The sequence below is a fragment of the Phyllobates terribilis genome, unplaced genomic scaffold (assembly GCF_046119375.1).
Source record: "Phyllobates terribilis strain yellow unplaced genomic scaffold, ASM4611937v1 Scaffold_3__8_contigs__length_932513732, whole genome shotgun sequence".
NCBI lineage: Eukaryota > Metazoa > Chordata > Amphibia > Anura > Dendrobatidae > Phyllobates > Phyllobates terribilis.
Window position 1 is genome coordinate 753,068,357 of NW_027362763.1, and position 21,963 is coordinate 753,090,319.

Consider the following 21,963-nt stretch of genomic DNA (forward strand, 5'->3'; position numbering starts at 1 on the left):
GCACTACAGTTCACAAATGCATCGGGGTCATGTGTCAAAACAGTGAGGTTTATTGACTTCATAAACTTCCACAGTTCCTTAAAGGAAACACTTGACTTTATCTGGCGCACACTTGGTAACAAAACCCAGTCCTTTTTCAAAGAAAATAAAGCAAATGGGGTCTCACGCAGACAGCAGCACTGATCTTTGTTTTGCTTCCGCGTGCTTAGAGCTTGTCCACTGCGTTATCATTGATGACCTAAGCCTCAGGATAGGTAGACAATGTCTGATTGGTCAGGGTCCGACACCCGGCACCCACTCCGATTATCTGTTCTCGATGCCAGAGGCGGCGGCCACCGGCCGGAAGTGCTCAATTGTGGAGCTGCTCCATCTTCTGATAGTGGCTGATTTCATTTGAATAGGAGGCAGATGTACAGCACCCTGCCGCGACCACTATCAGAAGATGGAACAGCTCAGCAATTGAGCAGTTCCATCTCGCGGCCACTGGCACCGAGAACAGCTGATTGGTGGGGGTGCCGGGTTTCAGACCCCAACTGAAGGATAGGTCATCAATGATAAAATAGTGGACAACCTCTTTAACACTCACTGGTGATTCACCAGCTCCCACAACACACTTGAGGCAATTCAGCTGCCTTTTATAGGAGCTGCAAAAGCTGTATTGGAGGTATGGGAGCGACTATTCCCACCCAGACTCTTTGACTGTTCCTAAATTCTGGACCTTGAATCTGGTTCCTCTAAACACTACCTCAGCAAACCTATCGTTGCTGTAGCCTTCTTTTCTGGGACTTGCATCACTATGGCCAGGTATCTCAGTGACACATACCTGTCATCCAGGCCTATACTTCCTGCTTCCCTGCAAAAAAAAAAAAAAAAAAAAAAAAAAAATATATATATATATATATATATATATATATATATATATATATATATATATATATATATATATATATATATATATATATATATATATATATCACTGAACTTCTGGAGTGCGTTTGCTGCACTGAAAGTAAAGGGGCTGAATAATATTGCACGCCCCACTTCTCAGTTTTTAATTTGTTAAAAAAATTTAAAATATCCAATAAAATTCGTTCCATTTCACGATTGTGTCCCACTGTTGATTCTTCCCAAAAAAATTAGAATTTTAGATCTTTATGTTTGAAGCCAGAAATGTGGCAAAAGGTAGAAAAGTTCAAGGAGGCCAAATACTTTCACAATGCACTGTAAATATGTATGTATGTATGTACATATATATGTGTACATGGATATGTATATAGATATATATATATAATGAGATCCCGTAAATGTTAGTTGCCCTTTTAAATTACTTCTAACCACCACCTATCCCTTCCCTAAAATAAAAATAATAAAAAATATATATATTTTCAATGGTTAATTATCCATCTTAAATAGCCAGCTGTATTCCTACTGCAGAAAGTCCAAAATAGTGCAGTCTACAGATGGATTTCACACGTGTGATATGGCTAACCGGACTTCAGTATCAAGTCTTTATTTCCCTGAAATAGTTTCTTTATGAAAGTTCTGAAATGCTGGTAATAGAAGTAATTTACACGGTTTTAGAAGGGCAGGAAAATATTTGTTCATTTTTTTTTTTATTTATTATGTGTCTCCCTTAGGGCTCTGTAATAACTCAGACTAACTCGATCATGGTGTGCCGCTCAACCCAAGCCTGCCATGGCCATGCCTCTATGAAAACCAGCCTGTCTGGGCTTCATAAGAGATTGTGATTTTTATTATATTGGTATTTCAGTATGTAGTACAAGATATTGGATGATTACAGGTTTGAGTTCCCAAAGGGGACTAAACAATAAAGCAGATAACTAATTGTTGTTAAAAGCATAAAAAATTGGATCATCCTTGTCTCCAATTATAAGCTAAGAAATGGAAAAAAAACAAACATATTTGGTATCGCTGTGAAAGTCTGATGTATGAAAATCTAAAATTAATTAACTCCTATGGTAAAAGCCGTAAGGAGAAACAAAATAAAAACAACAGAGTTGTGCTGTGAACTGCAGCAAAAAAATTAAAGAAGAAGCAATCAAAATGGTATCAACAAAAATGTCAGCTCACCTCCCAAATTAAAAACCCCGACCCAGCTCGAACAGCGTTTTAAAAAAAAAGAAAAAAACTCAAGCAAAAAATAACCTTACTGGCCTTCAAAAAATGGTGACACAAACCAATTTTCTTCTTATTATAATCTTTTAAGCTCTTGACCTTATTAAAAACCTGAAGGGGTTAAAAGAAGCTCAAGAGTCTGTGTGGACAGCAAGATGTTTTTACATAGAAATGTATATGTTCATCTTTTGAGTGTTTAGCGCTTTTTCAGGAGGTGCAGAATCCGCCTGAAAAAGATGTTGCGTGCACGTGCCCAAAAACTTTTCTAATTTCACCATTGCTTAGCGCTTGTCCACTACTACCCCCCCAAGCAATTGGGTGGGTGGGGGTGCTGCATTTAAACCTTTTCTGCCCAAGACATAACGGCGGGTGTAATTTGTACTTTAGGAAAATTGCATTCTGCGGTTTGCTAGATGTTGCTCTGAAGAATCACATTTTCCATTTTGTGTTGAAAACACACAGATTGATTCCATTAGTACTAATACTATTGATCTGTTATGTGTCGTCCATTGTGAGCAGTTTACAGCCAGACTTCTCCTAATGGTCCCAATCATGTCCAAATGACGGCCTGCGGGCAGCGAGCTGGATGTGCCTTCTATTCTCTGGCTTTCACAAGCGCAGTGAAGCAAACAATCAGATTTATATACATGGTGAGTTTGTGGCTGCGGTGAAAGCATTGCAAGCTGTGAGATTTTCAAGTCTGGCTTTAGAAGGTGTCTGGGAAATGTAGACGTTCTTCACTTTGTGCGCGCAATGTGTCTGTTACTGAATGGACATTAACATCTGGCAAAGTACAAATTGAATGAATAGTTTGAGATTCTCCACGTAGGGGACACATGTAGGGCACCTATTATATACTGCTCGCTATTACTGCAATGGATGGTTGTAGGATAAATGCTCGGTCTTGTTTTTGGTCTATATGTGGTGGTTTCCTGAAGATTATGCTGAAATTCATTTGCTCTTAGTAATGCAGGAGATTCCTCAGTGACTCTGTCTGCCTCCATGCTTTGTGATGTGCATGATCTTGAACTATTTTGTTTCTATAGTTAAAGGATTTTGTCAATTTTGGGCAATATCTGTTTTTATTAAATGTCTTCTCTGCCCCCCAAAATAAACCGTTACAAGTTCATTGATCAATGGTGATCTGAATGGGGGAAACTCTTCATTTTTTTCAAACTCTTACTTTTTTTTTAGTAAGTCCTTAATTTTCATGTAGTGCCACTTCAGGGAAAGTTAGGTTATTTTCCCACTGAGTTTTGTTGAGGAGTTCAAAAACCATGAGGTTTTTCAAGCAAAAATTGCTACAGGAAACTCCAGTTTTTGGTAGAGTTTTTATTTTCCTGAACCTCATCTACCACAAAAGACTTCAAGCTGTCATTGATGTTAGAGGGGGCAATACACGGTATTAAAAACTGGGGTATGTGAACTTTTGATCAGGGTCATTTGGATGTTTTTGGTTGTCATTAAGATTTAAAAAGAGAGAACACAGTAGTTTGACAATAAATGTCTTCACCCAACCAATAACCATGAGTGGAGAAAAAGGTTTTTGGATATCATTCATATTCTCTGAAACAAGGCCAAGAAAGGAAAAATTCTGCCTGGGTATGTAAACTTTTGAGCACAACGGTATGCTCTGCAAGTCGTTTTTAAATATAAATGGATATGTTCATTCTTTTTAATGTTTATTTAGCAATTTTTTTTTTTAGGTGGGTTACAGATCGTTCTCTGCTGAAAGATGTTGTGTGCCCATACCCTTAGAATATATGCTTATTCCATCTTTTAGGCACCCGCGTACTCGCACAAAATTTTTGAAGCAGAAGATGTTCAGGAAAATGTTTTTTTTCTGAAGTGTCTTCTGTATGTTTTTTGTCTTTTAGCAGCCTCTTTTTTTTTTTATTTCCTCCTTCTAAATTATATAAAATAGTGGCAGCTTCCAATCTGAGTCCGTCTGAAGAATGGACCAGTCACTTCTTTTAGGTGCTTCATGGCTTTCGAAGCCTGAAAGAGTTACAAGAAGTAGCAAAAAACTGAATATGTGCAAAAAAGTCCTTTTGACATTGCAGTGAATATGTAAACTATTTTTCACATTTGTTGAACACTTTTTCAGACTGCTTTTGAACGACCCCATTGGTTTTACCATTCCGTGTACTGGAAAATGTGAAAGAAAAATTCCAAGTGTGGTGAAATTGCAAAAAAAGTGCAATTCCACAGTTTTTTTAATTTTTTACCATGTTCACTAAATGCTAAAACTAACCTGCCATTTTGAGTCTCCAGACCATTACGAGTTTGTAGACACTAAACATATATAGGTTCTTTTTTATTTAAGTGGTAAAAAAAATGCATCAAAGGGAGGGAGACTACTTTGGACGTACCTATACGTCCAAGGCTGTAAAGGGGTTAATGAGGACCTTTTAGCCAATTTTTCACGTTGAACTGGATACATGATGTAATTAATAGTGGCTGCAGAGCAGATTACAACATTTTTTTTTTTCTTTTATCGTTTTGTCTCCCCTTTGCAGAGATATTGACAAAGCAGTTTGCACCTAATGAGTTAATATTTGTTAAGTTCAAGTGGGTGGTGTTAGACAGATTTCACTGGGGGCATGTACTTCTTCGCTGTATGACATTAACCAATCATAAGCAGACAGCAACACGGCAGAAAAAGGACACACCAACACCATAGCTTAGGCTTCATAGAGTGAGATACAGCCCTCATCTTCTCATCTATCCTGCTGTAGAATTAGAAAGTGTTGGAGATTAGAGCACTCGTGTAACACTTTTTAGATTTGGTTCTTGTGGGGAAAGAGGCAGCACAGCTGAGTTTAGCTGTGTGACATTACAAATGCTTCTATCAGCTCTTCTCTCGTAGCACTGTCAGCTCTTTTATACTGCCCCTCCCCCACACTGCCTTTACCGAGATGAGTCACACTTACTTCTGTTGTGTTAAAGGCAACTTGTAATTATTTTGCATTGCGAGCACAATAAGTTACTCTTGTGTGAGATAAGGACACCCAGTTCTGCTCTCATTGCAGAGGGATTGCCACCTCCTGTGAGCATTGCAGACATAAGTGTGACTCATCTCTGGATAGGCAGTGTGGGGGGAGATGCAGTACAGCAGATGTGACAGTGCTATGTGAGAAGGAAAGCTGATAGAAGGGTTTGCAATGTGACAGATCTAAACTCAGCTGAACTTTCTAATCATGCTGGAGGTTAGACCAGAAGATCAGAGCGGTATCATTACATCTCACGCTGAGAAACTGCTTATGTTTGGGCAACTTATTGAGGGAGAAGTACACATCCCCCAGTAAAAACCCTAGAACGCATACCTGGGGCCTCGCAGGCCCGCCCTGTTAATTGTTTTCTATTTTCTGCAAGATTACTTTAGTTAGAATTTTGAAACTCTAGATATTCCTCAGGTATATAGTTGTTTGTCATTTCCAGTTGGTCATTTATTTTTATGTTACAGCCTTTTTTGGTATAACAACTCTTTTTTGAAAATACCCATTTTTTATGGTCATGCGTTCTAGGGTTAAGCATTATATAAAGCCTATTGAAATCAATGTCTTCATAATATATGCACGCGCTGGGCTCTGTCCCTTATTGCCGTTCTTTACTTTGGTGACTTGATGGATGTTCTGAATGTGATGCTTCCTTGATTGACTATGAAAGCTTGCATTTGAAAATGTATTTTATTACACCATAAAACCCCTTTAAATCACACTTTCCACTAATCTAATGTCCTGTTAGTTCTCGTTCATGAACAAGTGTAAGACACAGAATTGACAGACCCACTTGTAAATTGGGATTAACCCTTTCCTATCGGAGCCGATACTGAATAATGGCACGATTTCTCCCACATTAAAACATATCTTTTTTTTTATTGTAATGTTGATGGAGCTGTGCAGGGGCATGTTTTTTGCATGGCAACCTGTAGTAATTATTGATACTGTGTTGGGACACCTAAGAAGATTTGATCGCTTTTTATTGTTGAGGAGGGGTGGGGGCAAGGGGAGGATTGTGACCCAAATAGGCATTCTTGACTTTTTCATCGTTTTACCATACTGGTTAAATCATTTTATATTTTGATAGATCAGACTAATTTCCGATGCGGTGATACCAAATATGATTTTTTTTAAGATTATTTCTTTATTTTCAGATCAGGAAAGGGTGCTGACTTTAAACTTTTGGAAACATTTTTTTTTCAAATTTTTAACTATTTACATTTTTATATTGCCGTTTCTCCCTTGCGTTGAACACCAGTGGCCAGGCAATGCATCCTGGGAAAATGATATTCAAATTTAGCTCTCCTCCAATAGGAAGAAAATTGTCTCTTTACTGCCACCATTGTGAGATTGACCCTAATCTATTGTATAATAATGGGGCCCAGCTGCTTCCAGTACTGAGGACCTCTGATCTAATGGCTAAATAGGTAGAATATCCCTGTGTACTTGTTCACTTGCTACATTTCTTGGTCCTAGAACAGAATTTATGGGAAGGAATAAGCAGCTGATGGTTTCAGTCCAGGTAAGTGTGTGTGTAATGTAGCAGATAGCAGAGCCTTGTGTGTAATGCAGAAGTCCCTGCTGTGGGCAATGACTGATACTGTTGTCTGATTCTTACCGTCTGCTATAATTATACGTCCAGTGATGGATGACAGGTGCTTCTGCAGATAGATGGTCTCCCTGTGAGGTGCAGCTGCTGACTATGGGCCTGTCCATATAATAACCATTACTTATGGGATGTCATCATTTGTTAAGGAAACTATAAGCAAAATATTCTTCTGAGACCAAACTTTGCAACCCACAATAAAAAAGTAATCTTGTATACTACCTCCGCCATTACTGAAGGGTATGAATCACGGACCTTCTACTGTACATGGTAATTTAATCTTCTATTTTGCATAGTAAATATAGAAAATATGCATAATACCTGCGCAACGTGTAATTAAATCACATATTATCCCATTCATGGGAAAAGAGGGGATTTTACACCATATTATAATATATAAACCTATAAGAGAAATGGTGCACCCCCAGAAAATACAATTAGTGCAAACAGATGAATTAAAAGGTATATATTTTATTTAGGTATATTAAAAACAGGAAACATTACAAAAGTATAAAAAAAAGGTCAATAGGTATGAAGTGAGAAACACATGAAAAAGAAGATCACAGGGGCTCAATAGGCAGGGCATGAAGAGTCCTCTATATAAATCAACACAGAAAATGACAGTATTCACAGTAAGGGGCACAAACGTGCATGGACTCATAAGGCAGTACCACTGCCATACGCATAATTACCAGTGTCCATCTAACAATTAGTGTATAGGTATATCTATGCGCTCACTGTTTAGTATAAGTCAAGCTTACCCATGTATGTCCACTGTGATCGTGCCCCGACGCGCGTTTCGCGTGGTGGGCTTCCTCGGGGGGCGGTGTGATGTGTATGAAGTCTCATGTCTCCTTATATATCCCTCCTTGCCACAGCCATTGGTAGCGGCGCACGCAAACGAAATCCCGGTGTCCATGAGTCACTTCCGGCTATCATGATGACGGCGCGGGTCAGGAAAGTGTTTCCTGTGACGTCACTTCCCGCGTCGCATCATACGGATGCCTTTGGTGATGATGGTACTATAGGGACTCACTACGCGTGCGCACATCCAATTGGCCATCTTTCTTATGGGCAAAAGTGAAGGGCAGGACTCAATACTCTCTCATTTAAGGCCAATATTAAATTCATACCATATGGGAAGTATTTAAAACCAGGGAACCAGGAGAGGAGCGTGAAAGAGCAACAAACAAGACAGTCACAATTCATATGAGAGAGGGGGGTAACTCTCATTACGTGGGACATCACTCTAAAATATGTATCAGCATATGTGGTCCCAAGGAAAACAGTCCTATATTTCCTCTGCTTTTCCAGATATATGACTGTATTTTTCTCCATATACGCTCCATTCCTCACAAGATCCCATAAGGGTTTATAGAGTTGAGGTCACGTCCATCAATAGGTAGGGCATATAGATAGAGACATCAAATATAACACGTATCCAACTATAAGGTGTGAAAAAAACATATAAATAAAAAATGATTAAAAGAACAACATACACTTTAAAAACGAGTTGAAGAGAGAGGTGTAGAGACACACGGATTGGTTTTTATAGAAAAGGTGAAAAAGATAATTTTTCATTGAGCCCAAATGGGGATATGGTGTCCAGAGTGAAAATCCAACGACATTCTCGTTGGGCTAAAATTTTCCTTCTGTCACCTCCCCTGATACCACACAATACTCTGTCTATTCCAATAAATTTGATTTCATCAGTATTGCACTTGTGATGTAACCTAAAATCCAGATGTGATATGGACTCCAGTGGCTTCATCCATTGTGGGCATACTCTTCTCCATGTGTTTTTTTGCCTTTGACACCTAAACATCTAGATCAAAGGTGCACGACCTTTGTAAGGTCCAAGTGCCTAATTTTGTGACCATATAGAATTTAAAGTGGTATTCTTACACGAGGTTTATATCAACAGTACTGTATGGGCCTTAATTTATTAAGTTGGCGTTCCATATCTGGAACTTCCAGTACTGTAGACAAAGAGGTTCCTTTGCGTCCCTTTTAGCAATAAAGAAAAAAGGCGTCAAGATGACCGTACAATGACTGTGTGTAAACATGAAAAACCTCAAAAACTAACAATTTTATTCAGATTATTTTAAAAAATACCAAAAACCCATGTGATGAGAAGGCTAAAAAGTACATTACTATGTTCAATCAAACCAATATCCCTCAGGGACTATTTTCAGATGAAAGATAGTAAAAATAGATAACTAGATATGGGCTAAAAGGGTCTTATACACGATAAGATTTCATACACTATAAAGACTTACATTTGCCCTATCACAAAAATCCTCAACTGATACTGCCAGGCATGGGGGTTGGCACCCTAATATACGGATTTGGCGCCCCCATTCATCGGTGGCTGTCCCTCACTGACCCTGATAGTGTGACACAGGTAATGAGTGACTACCTAGTCTAATACATTTTGCAAACTATGCTAATATATAAATAGAGAAAGTGCAACATGATAGCAGACTTATCTCGTAATTCTGTAAATCGCCCCAATGCGTTTTCCCTGCTACATCGCTCATCGATCTGTATCCATGCTAATTACTCTCTGGAGGTCTGTACATCTGGCCTCCTGATGAACCCACGGGAAGGAGAAACGCGTTGAGGCGATTTCCAGAATTGGTTTGATTGAACATAGTGACGTACTTGTTAACCTGCTCATCACACGGGTTTTTGGTATTTTTTAAAATAATCTGAATAAAATTGTTAGTTTTAGAGGTTTTTCATGTTTACACACAATTTAGTCACCTCTACTCCGATAGTTTTTTGGTACATATAATGACTATGCCCATAGTGTGAGAGTTACTGAACACAAGAGTCAGAAATGGCTGGGGATCACAACGAATGGCATTGTGGGCTGCATTTGGTCTGCAATGCCAAGATATGTAATATTATTACTGGAGGAATGTTCAAATATTGCTTTATTTTATTTACTTAAAGGGGATATCCGGGACTTAAAAAAAAAAAGAAAAAGGCTTGTAGTTGCTAACACAGGCAACTACCTGTCTGTTGTACCTGGCTCCGGTCATTGGCCGCTCCTGCCAGAGATTGATACTCCCTGTCAACAGGGCAGCAGTTTCTCTTCCGGTTGACAGGGCGGGACTACTGGTGTCATGCTGATTGACAGCTGGCTTCCCACAATTAGGCAGCGGAGAGCCGGCTGTCATTCAGCATGACACCAATGCCGGCCAGTCCAAGCATTGCGTTGCGATCCTCGTCCCAGTTATATGGCAGTCTGACTCTTCTCTAAAGGGAATCTGTCAGAAGCTTTTTGCTATATACCGTAATCTGAGAGCAGCATAACCTAGGGATGAGAGCCTGATTCCAGGGATGTGTCACTAGTGCAGTAGCTTGCCTTAGTTTCAATAGAATTAGTGTTCTATCAGCAGAAGATTATAACTACAGGACTAGCCAGTCCAGATAATCTGTGTAACCCCATCCCCACCGCTGATTGGCAGCTTGTTGACAGTTTACACAGGAAGCTGCCAATCAGTGATGTGGGTGGGGTTATGTAGAGCTCAGCATTCATAGCACTGCTACATCTACAGAGAGAATACAGGCATTCTATCCAAACTGCACCAAGCAGTCCAGTAAGTGACGCATCGCTGGAATCATGGTCTCTGCACCTACGTTATTTTGCTTTTAGATTACATAGCAAAAACCTGCTGACAGATTCCCTTTAAAATTCACCACTCACTTTTTATACAGACTTTCGCCATTTCATAGACTTTGTTATAGCACATATTAGAATCCTGGTCTAGCTGCCATGTCTGTAGCTGCCGGGGCAGAGTCTTGTGTACTTCTTCCTAGTGCCCCTACAGTGTAATGGGTCTTGGGCGACATCATGACGATCCTACTAATCAGAAGATGTCCCTGGGATGCCGACAGGTAGAAGGAGGTCCTCAAGACTCTAATCCAGCGGCCACAGACTACCTTCATGGCCACTGGATCAGGTCCTGCAAATTTTTTTGCTCATCTCTACTATGTACCACTTTATAGTACCAGATAACAGCGCTATAACATGTGCACGTAATACTGCCTTACTGTGACGATGAGTGTCATAAACTAACAACATAACAGTATTACAAAGTATCAAAATGTACTAATAATGACTAAATACATAGTAATGTGAGATTAGAAGCGGCTCCTGAGTTTCCAGCTGGGTGTGTTGGACTCGTCTGCTGTAATCCTGATGTTGGTGGTCCTGGGCCGCCCTTTGCCCATGCTGTAATACGAGCCTCACATCTGCTGTAATTACACTCGCTGCTTTTGGTTCAGTTATGGATTTGAGAGAATTTGGTCTTGATGATGGATAGTAATTCCACACCGCCTCTCTGCTTCTCAATCCCTCGGTGTCTTCAGCCTTATGTGATCTTTTTCTGTCCTCCTAACAGACACATGTGAATCCCTGCTTTTATCGAGCTAGTGGCAAAAGCACATATGAACCCTTGGAAAGAAATGAATGGTGTCGGCTGAGTTCTGGCGACTGCGTCTCTCTCCTGCCAGACAAATACTTCTTCAAAGTCATTACAAGACACCCAATGGAGGAGGCCACATTAAGGTAAAGGAATGACTGCAGTATTGGCAGCAGTGACCCAGTCTACTGCAGAAATGAACCTTTAGATGTAATTAGTAACGATGAGTTTAGTAAAACTCATCATTTGTTGCATGCAGCCCAGATGAATAGTATTCAGGTACAGGTGCTTCTCACAAAATTAGAATATCATCAAAAAGTTAATTTATTTCAGTTCTTCAATACAAAAAGTGAAACTTAAATCATAGAGTCATTACAAACAGAGTGATCTATTTCAAGTGTTTATTTCTCTTAGGCTGTGTGCCCACAATGCGTTTTTTAAGCGTTTCCGCAGCGGTAAAAACGCTGCAGAAACGCTTAAAAAACGCATGGTAGAAGGCCTGCCATGTTCCCCAATGATAATCCGCATGTCCACATGCTGCGGAAATTTCCGCTGTGGATTATCATTGCGGAAAAAAACGCAGCACTACCAATTATTTTGCGGAAGTGCTGTGTTTCGCCGCCATTGACTTGCATTAGATCGCATGGATTCTGCATCACTGTATATGTAGATGAGCATTCCATGCGTTCTAATGTGCGAATGGTACCCAGGTCTAGAGGACAGGAGACTCTCCTCCGGACCCGGGTACCATTGAAACTGTAAAAAAAAGAATAAAATAAAAAATAAATATATACTTGCCTTCTGGCGGCCCGCGGTGCACTCCTCCTTGCTTGGCTGAAGTTCACGTTGACGTCAGAGTCATGTGACGGGTCACGCGAAGCTGACGTCGGCAGGTCCTTCAGTCTACCGCTGCTGGCAGCCGGGACAGTGAAGCAAGACAGCGCGGGGCCATCGGAGGGTAAGTATATATTTATTTTTATTTTTTTTTACATTCTCTCGGGTCACACTATATAAATCCATGCCGTTTGCATGGATTTATATAGTGTGACCAAGTTGACAAGCACTTTCCAAGTGATGCTAAAATCGCTCGGAAAGCGCTTGTCAACCCGCATGCAGAAATGCTTCACATCCACATGTCCCTGGCAGGAAAAACGCATGTACAATCCCCATGTACAATCCCCATGTACAATCCCCATGTACAATCCCCATGTACAATCCCCATGCGTTTTTTCTGCCAGGGAGATGCAGAAACGCTCAGGAAAAAATCCTGAGCATTTCTGCATCCTGGGCACATAGCCTTAATGTTGGTCGGGGTCCTTTTTTTTTCAAGCTGGTGTTATAAAGTATTCTAATTTAATGAGATAATGACTTTTGTGTTGTCATTGTTAGCCATAATCATCAACATTAACAGAATTAAACACTTGAAATAGATCACTCTGTTTGTAATGACTCTATATAATATATGAGTTTCACTTTTTGAATTGAAGAACTGAAAAAAATTAACTTTTTGATGAAATTCTAATTTTGTGAGAAGCACCTGTACATGTGCAATAATGTTGCTTCCGCTTTATTTAGCCAGGTTTTATGTACAGTGTAACAAACGTGGTAGTGGCACCACTGTGCCGTGTACCCAGGAGAGCCTGTAGGGGCGTGACTAGGCAAACACCTGACTCTTTGCTAGGACCCCTGATGGTGGGGTTAGACTTGGCTCCAGATGGACACCAGATGCTACTCCAGGACAGACCTTGCACACACAGCAGCTGATCCCCCCCCCCCCCCAAAGGGACAGGAAGATGGGACATCAGAAATGGGAAAGCTTGGCTGGAACAGGCAGATATACAGGAACGGCAGATGCTGTCAGGCACGGCTGGTATTCAGGAAGGCAGGCACGACTGGTATACTGGCACAGCAGCGAGGTACTGGCAGGCACAGCTGATATACAGAAAGCATGGTAGGTGCAAGCTGGCACAGTTGGCTGGTATACAGTTACAGCTGGTATACAGAAAGGTACGGCAGCTACTGGCAGGCATGGTTGGTGTACAGGAAGCCCGGCAGGTGCAAGCTGGCACGGCTGGTATACAGGGAGACACAACAGGTACTGGCAAATGGGGGGACATGACAACTAGCAAGCCTGCAGACAAACTGACAGAACAGTGCTCATGCACCTCATGACAGGTGGAGGTTCCTTAAATAATAAGTGTCACCCATTGGCTGGGGACAATTTAGGATGGTGCGCGCTGTCTCTTTAAGAGACCGGGATCGGTCGTCCTAAGCGCAGTACCCGGGGATCTGCCAGACGTGTACAGACCCCGTGAGTCAGCAGCAGCAGGAGGAAGCGCGGGCTGACGGCTGGGGCGGTGAGTGAGTCGGCATCTCTGCTGGGGGAGTGGAGGATGGAAATTGCACAGGAATGCCGACGCTGCATGCGGGATAGGAGCATCGCTAAGGTACACCGTCCTCCCATCAGTAGTCACACAAAGTAAAAAGTGGAGTTCTCCTCTACAATACAGTGCCTACAAAAAGCCACCGATGAAGTAATTGAAAAACCACCAACTATATCAAAAATATCTTATTGATATGCAAATAAAGGTGTCCTAATATCAGAAAATTGCCTATTAAACTAATCCCAGGCAACTGCAGGAAATGTCATGATCATTACAATGATGTTTTAAGCTAAACTCTGTGTGTGGTGGTTGTGCTATGGTTATCAAGTAAAAATTTGCCTCCACGTCCTTGAAACCCAGGATAGACACTTGCACGATCCGGACTCCGAGCGCCTGTGTGATGTGCCGTGGGCTTGGTGTAGCTGATGTGTGTACATACCGATAATGTCTGTAAAACGCTGTGGAATTAATGGCACTACATAAGTGAGTAAAATAAATAAGAAATAAATACCATGCAAGTGTCTGCCCTGGATTTCAAAAACATCGGCGTTGATGTCACCTGGCTGGACTGGTCAAAGTGAAAGGACGCCTCTTCATACCATGACTCCGCTACTAAACCGTACTATACCAGTGGCACGGAGTATCAGTTTTACTCTCATGGAGGCAAGTTTTTAATTGATAACTATAGCACAGCTACTACACACATAATGTATCTGAAAACATTGTAAGACCATGGCCCCACTATCAGTATTTGGTCAGTATTTTTTTCTCAGGAGTGGGAGCCAAAACCAGGAGTGGGTGATAAATGCAGAATTGGTGACTTGTTTCTATTATACCTTTTCTCTGATTGTTCCTCACCGGGTTTTGGCTCCCACTCCTGAGAAAAAATACTGATCAAATACTGACCAAATACTGATAGTGGGCCTTGTCCCAAGGCTAAGTTCACACGACCATATAAAAAATTGTCCAAGATTCATCCAGAAAACTCTGCTTATTTTTCTCCTGCTAGTCATCCACATGCAATCCATTTTTTTTACAGCAGTAGATAGTAATAATTGGCAAGACCATTCACACTTTCCTATTTTAAAGAATCACAATTTATCCATAAAAAGCAGATTACATACAGTGGCTCTGACGCGCCCCCTGGGCCGTGTGTGTGTGGGGATACCCGGAACCGGACCCGTTGTGGATGCTGGGGGTTGTAGTGCTTGCGTGGCGGGGACCCGGTCCCGTGGCTCAGGGCGGTCAAACCAAATGGCAGTCTATAAGCTGAATGTCCGACTACGCCACCCGTGGATTGCGGTCAGAGTGAACCGCCGCTGCAGGGCAGACCGCCGAGGCTGGTGTTGTGGGTGCAGCAGAGGATAGTCCACACGGAGTCTGTCTTGTAACTCAGGGTCTTTACTGTTGGTGGTATTAAGGGACCCGTCCGGAATACCGGTGAACAATGGAGGCCTGGTCAGTCTGAGAGCAACTGGAAAATCCCGCTGGTCAGGGGGAGTTTGTAGGCCTACCGTGCTGACTTCACTCTTTCTTGGCTATCCTGCTGTAGTGTAGTGGTAGCCCACGTCTCTGAGTGTACCGTGTTGTTCTCACCCGTATGACTGGCGACTCGGGCCTTCTGTACTTCTCACCCCTCCGGTGCAGTAGTGGTCCCTCTCGTGTGGCTGAGCCTCCGGGCTTCCTTGGGCCAGAGGACTTGAAGTCCCCTGCGTGGTGGTTTTCTGCTGCTGGGCTTATAACCCTCACAGCCTCGGACTCCAGTGTCCGGCTTTGTACGTCTCTAGGCAGGACGAGCTCTGCTAGCTCCCCTCCTGGCCTTGTGTTCCTCCTCTGCTTACAGGGACTCCTCAGCCTGCTGCTGACCTGTCCCTATCTGCAACTTGTCTGGAACTTGTCTCTGGCTGGACTCTCTAACCCTGCCCCAGATCCAGTTTATAAAGGGCAGGTTTCTCCCCTCCCTGGACTGAGACAGGAGGTGCTGCATGCTAATTGTCCCCAACCAGGGAACCTCCCACCTGCTCTCAGACATGACATTGCTGCCACTGTGGCGACCAGACCTGGGGTGCCACATTCCCCCCTAGTGAAATTTAGTACTCCGGGACTAAACACATTTTGCAAAAACACAACAGGTAATAACAATACAGTAACATATATACAAGAAGTTTAGTCTTTTTAGGTCACGGCGCTCCCGTAACCAGGTGTCCTTGTCACCCATGATGCAGTTTGAGGGACCCGTCCCAAACCCTCCATGTAGGGTGGCTACAGGGCTTTGATGATCCGGAGTTGGACCACGTCTTCAGCCACCTCCACAGGTTTTGTGTTCTGTGGTCGTCTTCAAAAGAGGGCACCTTATCAGGTGCAACTATGTACAAGGTACAGTTCCGGTTATTCATTGTCCATAACCTGTTAGTCCATTGAACCCTGTCGGGTAACTAGAGAAGCATAATTAGTATACAGGCAACAAACATTTTAACATTTCAACTTTTGCAATATACAGGTAGATATATTGCATTTTAAATTCTCCAACGAGCTGGTATTTGACCCCTAGTGCTCCTGGTTAACCTACGTAACCCACTGTCTGGTGGTACTCTATGCGTGTCCCCGGTTTCCACCCCCTGTGTACTGGGTGTGCTCATGTCTGCACTAGAGGTGTTTGCTGATGTTACGGGTAGGTTGGGCAGCTTTCTGCATACTCTTTGGCTCACCACGGGCATGGCAGGTTCTCTACTAGCAGAGGGTTGATTCTCCTGAGCTGCTGGTATGTACTCTTCTGCCTCTGGGGCCACTTGCTCTTCCAACACTACTTGCTCTTCTGCAGGCCCTTGAGGGGCTGGCTGGAGAAAGGTAAGGACGGGTACCACTATAGCGTTGTTGATTTATGTCCAGGACCGGGGAAATTCTCCGAGCACTGTACTGACCATTTCTTCCCTTTCCTCTGCGGGTTGAGGGCTTTCTTGGTCTTCATCAGCGCTTTGCAGCTGCTGGGGACACTTCTTCAGGTGGTCTCTGGAGACAGTGGCTGTGGTCTCTCCTCCATCCTTACTGATAACACACACCTTTGGGTTTTCATGGCTTGACGGCAGTACGGTGTACGGGTCTTTCTCCCACTGGTCATCCAACTTGTGGAGCCGTCTCTTCTTCTTCAAGACCTGCTCTCCAGGTGCCAGGGGAGAAGCAGGAGCATACTGGTTGTAATTCCTCTCTTGCCTCTCTCTTGCTTGAGACAGGCTTCGCTCCACACTCTCCTGTACTTTCCGATACTGCTGCTGTCGTTCTGTGTCCCAGTCTGCTTCTGGTGAGGTGTCCTCGGGTGTCAGGACTCCCATCTCCAGGTCAATAGGCAGCTTACCAGGTCTTGCTCTCATTAGGTAAGCCGGTGTGCAGTTGGTAGAACCCACTGGGATATGGTTATACAAGTCCACCAAATCCAGCAGTTTCTCAGGCCACAGGCTGCGTTCCTCCAGGGGCAACGTCTTGAGCAGGTCTATTACTACCTGGTTCATTTTCTCACACATCCCGTTGGTTTGGGGGTGGTAAGGCGTTGTCCTTATCTTCTTGCAGCCATACAGGTTGCAGAATTCCTGGAAGACTTCGGCCTCGAACGCTGGACCTTGATCAGTCAACACTTGCTCTGGATACCCGTGTGGGCGGCAGAAATGCTGCTGAAAGGCTCTGGTGGCCGTCTGAGCTGTTAAGTCTTTGACAGGGACCACTACTAGGAACCTTGAGTAGTGATCTACGATTGTGAGGGCGTAGACTTATCCCGATCTGCTTGGAGCCAGCTTTACGTGTTCCAGGGCCACCAGCTCAAGGGGCTGCTTTGTGATGATGGGCCGCAGGGGAGTCTACTGGCTGGCGCGGTCCTTCCTCCTTAGGTTGCACGGACCACAGTCTCTGCACCATCTCTCTATAGCCCCTCTCATGCCTACCCAGAAGAACCGCTCACGCAACAGGAACTCCAGCTTCTTCCATCCAAAGTGCCCTGTGCCGTCATGGTATGCTTCTAGGACCATAGCCGCATCCCGCCTTGGGACCGCTACCTGCCAGATCAGCTCATGTGTTCGAGAGTTGACGGTTCTGCGGCACAGCCTCCCCTCGTAGAGAAACAGCTTGCTCCTCTCTTTCCACAGCTGTTTGGCCTCTTCTGGAGCATCCGGATCAAGGTGGGCATCAGCCTGGGTCAGCATCTCCTTTACCAGGCGGACTGCAGGGTCACTATCTTGTGTCTCTGCCCAGCCGTGGTGGGGTAAGGATTGAACATAGCGGTGGCAGAGCACCCCTCCTTTACGCAGTGGGAACACTGGGTGATCCCATGACGGTGGAATGCAGGGAGTTCAATTTTTTCCAGTTCTTCTGGATCCTCTCCCCCGTCCTGCAAGTGAGGCATTCTGGACAATGCATCTGCGTTGGCATTTGCGCGCCCTGTCCGGTATTTGATGGTAAATTCATAATTGGACAGCCGGGCCATCCATCTCTGCTCTAGAGCACTAAGTCTTGCAGTGTCCAGGTGTGTCAGCGGGTTGTTGTCCGTGTACACAGTGAACTTAGAAGAAGCCAGGTAATGCTTGAAGCGTTTGGTGACTGCCCACACCACTGCCAGGAACTCTAGCTTGAAGGAGCTATAATTCTCAGGGTTTCTCTCTGTGGGTCTCAGCTTTCTGCTAGCATAAGCAATTACCTGTTCTCTGCCCTGCTGGATCTGGGACAGTACGGCTCCTAGCCCCACCTTACTGGCGTCGGTGTGGAGGATAAAAGGCTGGCCGTAATCAGGGTAGGCCAGGATCTCATCCCCCGTGAGGGCCATCTTCAGCTGGCGGAAAGACTCCTCCTCCAGCTTGTCCCACTTAAAGGGCGGCTTCTGACTTTTAGTCTTTGACTGACCTAACAGGAGGTCCTGCATAGGGGCTGCCATTTTGGTGAACCCGGAGATGAATCTTCGGTAGTAGCCTACCAACCCGAGGAACTGCCGCACTTCCTTTATGCTGGAGGGTCTTGGCCAGTCCTTAATCACCGTGATCTTGTCAGGGTCTGGGGCTACTCCGTCAGCACTCACCACGTGTCCCAGGTACTGTACTTTTGGCTTCAGTAGATGACACTTGGAGGGTTTCACCTTTAGGCCGAAGCCAGCCAGGGCATCGAACACCTCTGCCAGGTGCTTTAGATGGTCACCATAGGTCTTAGAATACACGATGACATCGTCCAGGTAGAGTAGGACCATCTCGAAATTTCTGTGCCCCAGACAGCACTCCATCAGCCTCTGGAAGGTCCCTGGTGCGTTGCAGAGTCCGAACGGCATACAGTTGAATTCGCTGAGACCCATCGGGGTGGTGAAGGCGGTCTTCTCCTTGTCTGACTCTGTTACAGGAACCTGCCAGTACCCGCTAGTGAGATCCAAAGTAGAGAAGAAGTTAGCAGATTTTAATGCACCCAAAGACTCCTCTATCCTAGGTAACGGGTACGCATCTTTGTGTGTTATTCTGTTGACCTTTCTATAATCTACACACATCCTCATCGTGCCATCTTTCTTTTTTACAAGAACTAGAGGAGCTGCCTAGGGTCTACAGCTATCCCTGATCACCCCAGCCTCCTTCATCTCTCGTAACATACCCTTGGCATTCTGATAGTGTGCAGGGGGTACAGGCCGGTATCTCTCTTTTATGGGTGGATGGTCTCCTGTGGGGATTTGGTGTTCTACCCCCTTTACTTGCCCAAAGTCTAGCGGGTGTTTGCTAAAGACTTTCGTACTCCTGAACCACCCGGTAGACTCCCTGTTTCTGGTGTGGGGGAGTGGAGTCGGTGCCCACATGCAGTTTCTGACACCAGTCCTCCATTTGTTTCTTGGAGCCGTTACCCTCCTCAGGTTGAGATGGAGGCAAGGGTTCCACGGCCTTTACAGAGTTCTGGTTAATGGTGAACAATTTGGCTAGAGTGGCATACCGGGGCAAGTGTACTTCTCTTTCCCCAATATTTAGGATGCGGACGGGTACCCTCCCATGACGTACATCAACCACCCCCCGTGCTGTCAAAATGGTGGGCCTACTGTCTGAGTAAACGGGTTCTACCATAGCTTGGTAGTCTCTACCTCTTAACCCGATTGCAGTCCGGCACCAAATCATCATTTCTCTTTTTGGGGGCATGGCGATAGGGAATGGGTCACTCATCCTAATGCTACCAATCTCACCACCAGACAGTTCTACCTGTTGCCGCTTCATCAGGGCTCTGATCTCCTTTTGTAAGACACGCTGCTGGCTGGAGCTGGCATTCATTGCTACTTGCTGTAATATAACAATTATCTCTGAAAGACAAATTTCAATTACGTTAGTACCCAAGGTTATTTTAGAGTGACTTTCAAAACGGTCAATATCCACAGTAATCAGTCCTTGCGCCGGCAGTTCGACTTTACCAATTTTGATGGTCACCTCCTTGAACCCCACCTGCGGCACGGGCTGACCATTGCTGGCGATGATGCTCAAGTCATTATCTGGGTAGCGGGTAATATCCGTGTCATCCCAGTACCGCTTGAAAAGTACATAGGGGATGGTGGTTACCTGTGACCCGGTGTCCAACAGTGCACTCATAGGAATGCCATCCAGTACCACAGGCAAGACCGGTCGTCCCCCCACATACTTGTCACGCCAGTTTGGGCCCGTTTAAATTACAGTACCTTGCAATATGTCCTGGCTGGCTGCAGCGGCGGCAGATGGACTGTCCATCCTGGTCGTAGCGGTCCGTTGGCTTCCCTCTGGACAGTGGGATCCTCTTCTGTCGGCGCCACGGGACGTCCTCCGGACTGGTAGCCAGCTGGATCTTTCCTGGAGAGGATACCTGCAATGACTGCACAGTCCTGGTTAGTGCTGCAACGCTTTTTGTCAGTTCCTGGACCTGATGGTGCAGGTCTGTAGACGGGGTACTATTCATAGTCTGTGCTTTGGCTCCTGCAGATTCTGTAGACTGGGGCGCCGGCTCCTGGTGATAAGTGATAGCAGGGCTCCTATGGGTTACAGCGCCTCCTGGTGTCGGTTCTCGGAGCACCCGGATGGCCCTGTCTTTGAACTGTGCAAAGTCTAACTCAGGGTTCTGCAGGGCCATTAGGCGTAACTGGGTTCGGTGGGCGCTGGACAGCAGACCCTCAATGAATTGTTCAGTCAGCAGTTTATCTGCATTCCGCACACTGTCAGGGTCTGCCTGCTTAATGGCCCTCAGGGCCTCTTGCAAATTCAAAGCATAGTCTCTTATACTGTCTTGGGCCCGCTGCTTGCACCCATAAAATCTCATTTTGATCTCTGCTGAGGTGCGGGTATCAAAAGTGTCCTTTAGACGGGCTAAAATCTCCTTCACGGTCCCCTTGTCCCTGACTGACAAGAACTTTACTTCTCTTTGGGCCGTGCCGGTTAACTGGCCTATCAGTATGGTCACTTTTTGTTCCTCCGTCAGGGGGGATACTTTAAATAGGCTATATACTCTCTCTTTAAAGTCGCTCAGGGTATGCGACTCCCCTGAGTACTGAGGCAACCAGGCCGCTCCGGGGATGTAAGGCATCGTGAACGACATTACTGCGGCAGCAGCCGCGCTGGCGGTGGCAGTTCCCTCCGCTTCCAACATCTTCTTCCCCCCTAGTCAACCGTGGCCTACCTTCCGTTGCTTTTCTTCTGTAGTCCGCGGCTCCGCAGGCGACCGTCGGGGTTGAGGACCTTGCGTCACGTCCTGGTGACGTCAGCGTCCGCTCGGCTCCTTTCAGGACCTTGCGCAGCGTCTTTGCGTAAGGCGGGGCTCCAGTTCTCACGCGCTTTCGTCGTCCACGCCCCTCTTCTTCCCGCGCGGCGTCCCAAAGATGGCGCCCGATGGCGGGAAAATGGCTGCGGATTGCGGTAAACGGTTGCGGATGGTGGGAAACTCCACCAAAGTAAGTTTTGCAGTCTTTCTTCAGGCACGCAGTAACCGTTGGTGGCGGGCACGAAATCCTGCCGACTACGCCAAAAGTTGACGCGTCCCCTGGGCCGTGTGTGTGTGGGGATACCCGGAACCGGACCCGTTGTGGATGCTGGGGGTTGTAGTCCTAGCGTGGCGGGGACCCGGTCCCGTGGCTCAGGGCGGTCAATCCAAATGGCAGTCTATAAGCTGAATGTCCGACTACGCCACCCGTGGATTGTGGTCAGAGTGAACCGCCGCTGCAGGGCAGACCGCTGAGGCTGGTGTTGTGGGTGCAGCAGAGGATAGTATAACTCCCCACGGGAGGAGTATAGCCTCAGGGCAGTAACTAGGGATGTTGGTGGTGATGGTGCGCGGGAGCAGCAGTAACCACACGGAGTCTGTCTTGTAACTCAGGGTCTTTACTGTTGGTGGTATTAAGGGACCCGTCCGGAATACCGGTGAACAATGGAGGCCTGGTCAGTCTGAGA

General features: G+C 45.1%; 1 protein-coding gene across 1 annotated transcript in view; it reads left to right on the plus strand.

The window, feature by feature from the left end:
* The window catches only part of APLF (aprataxin and PNKP like factor), a 236,393-nt gene that overhangs the window by 81,404 nt on the left and 133,026 nt on the right, over positions 1-21,963 (plus strand). The window contains exon 3 of the mRNA XM_073672188.1: positions 11,157-11,323. Coding sequence (XP_073528289.1) covers positions 11,157-11,323 — 167 coding nt within the window. The remainder of the gene's footprint in view (positions 1-11,156; positions 11,324-21,963) is intronic.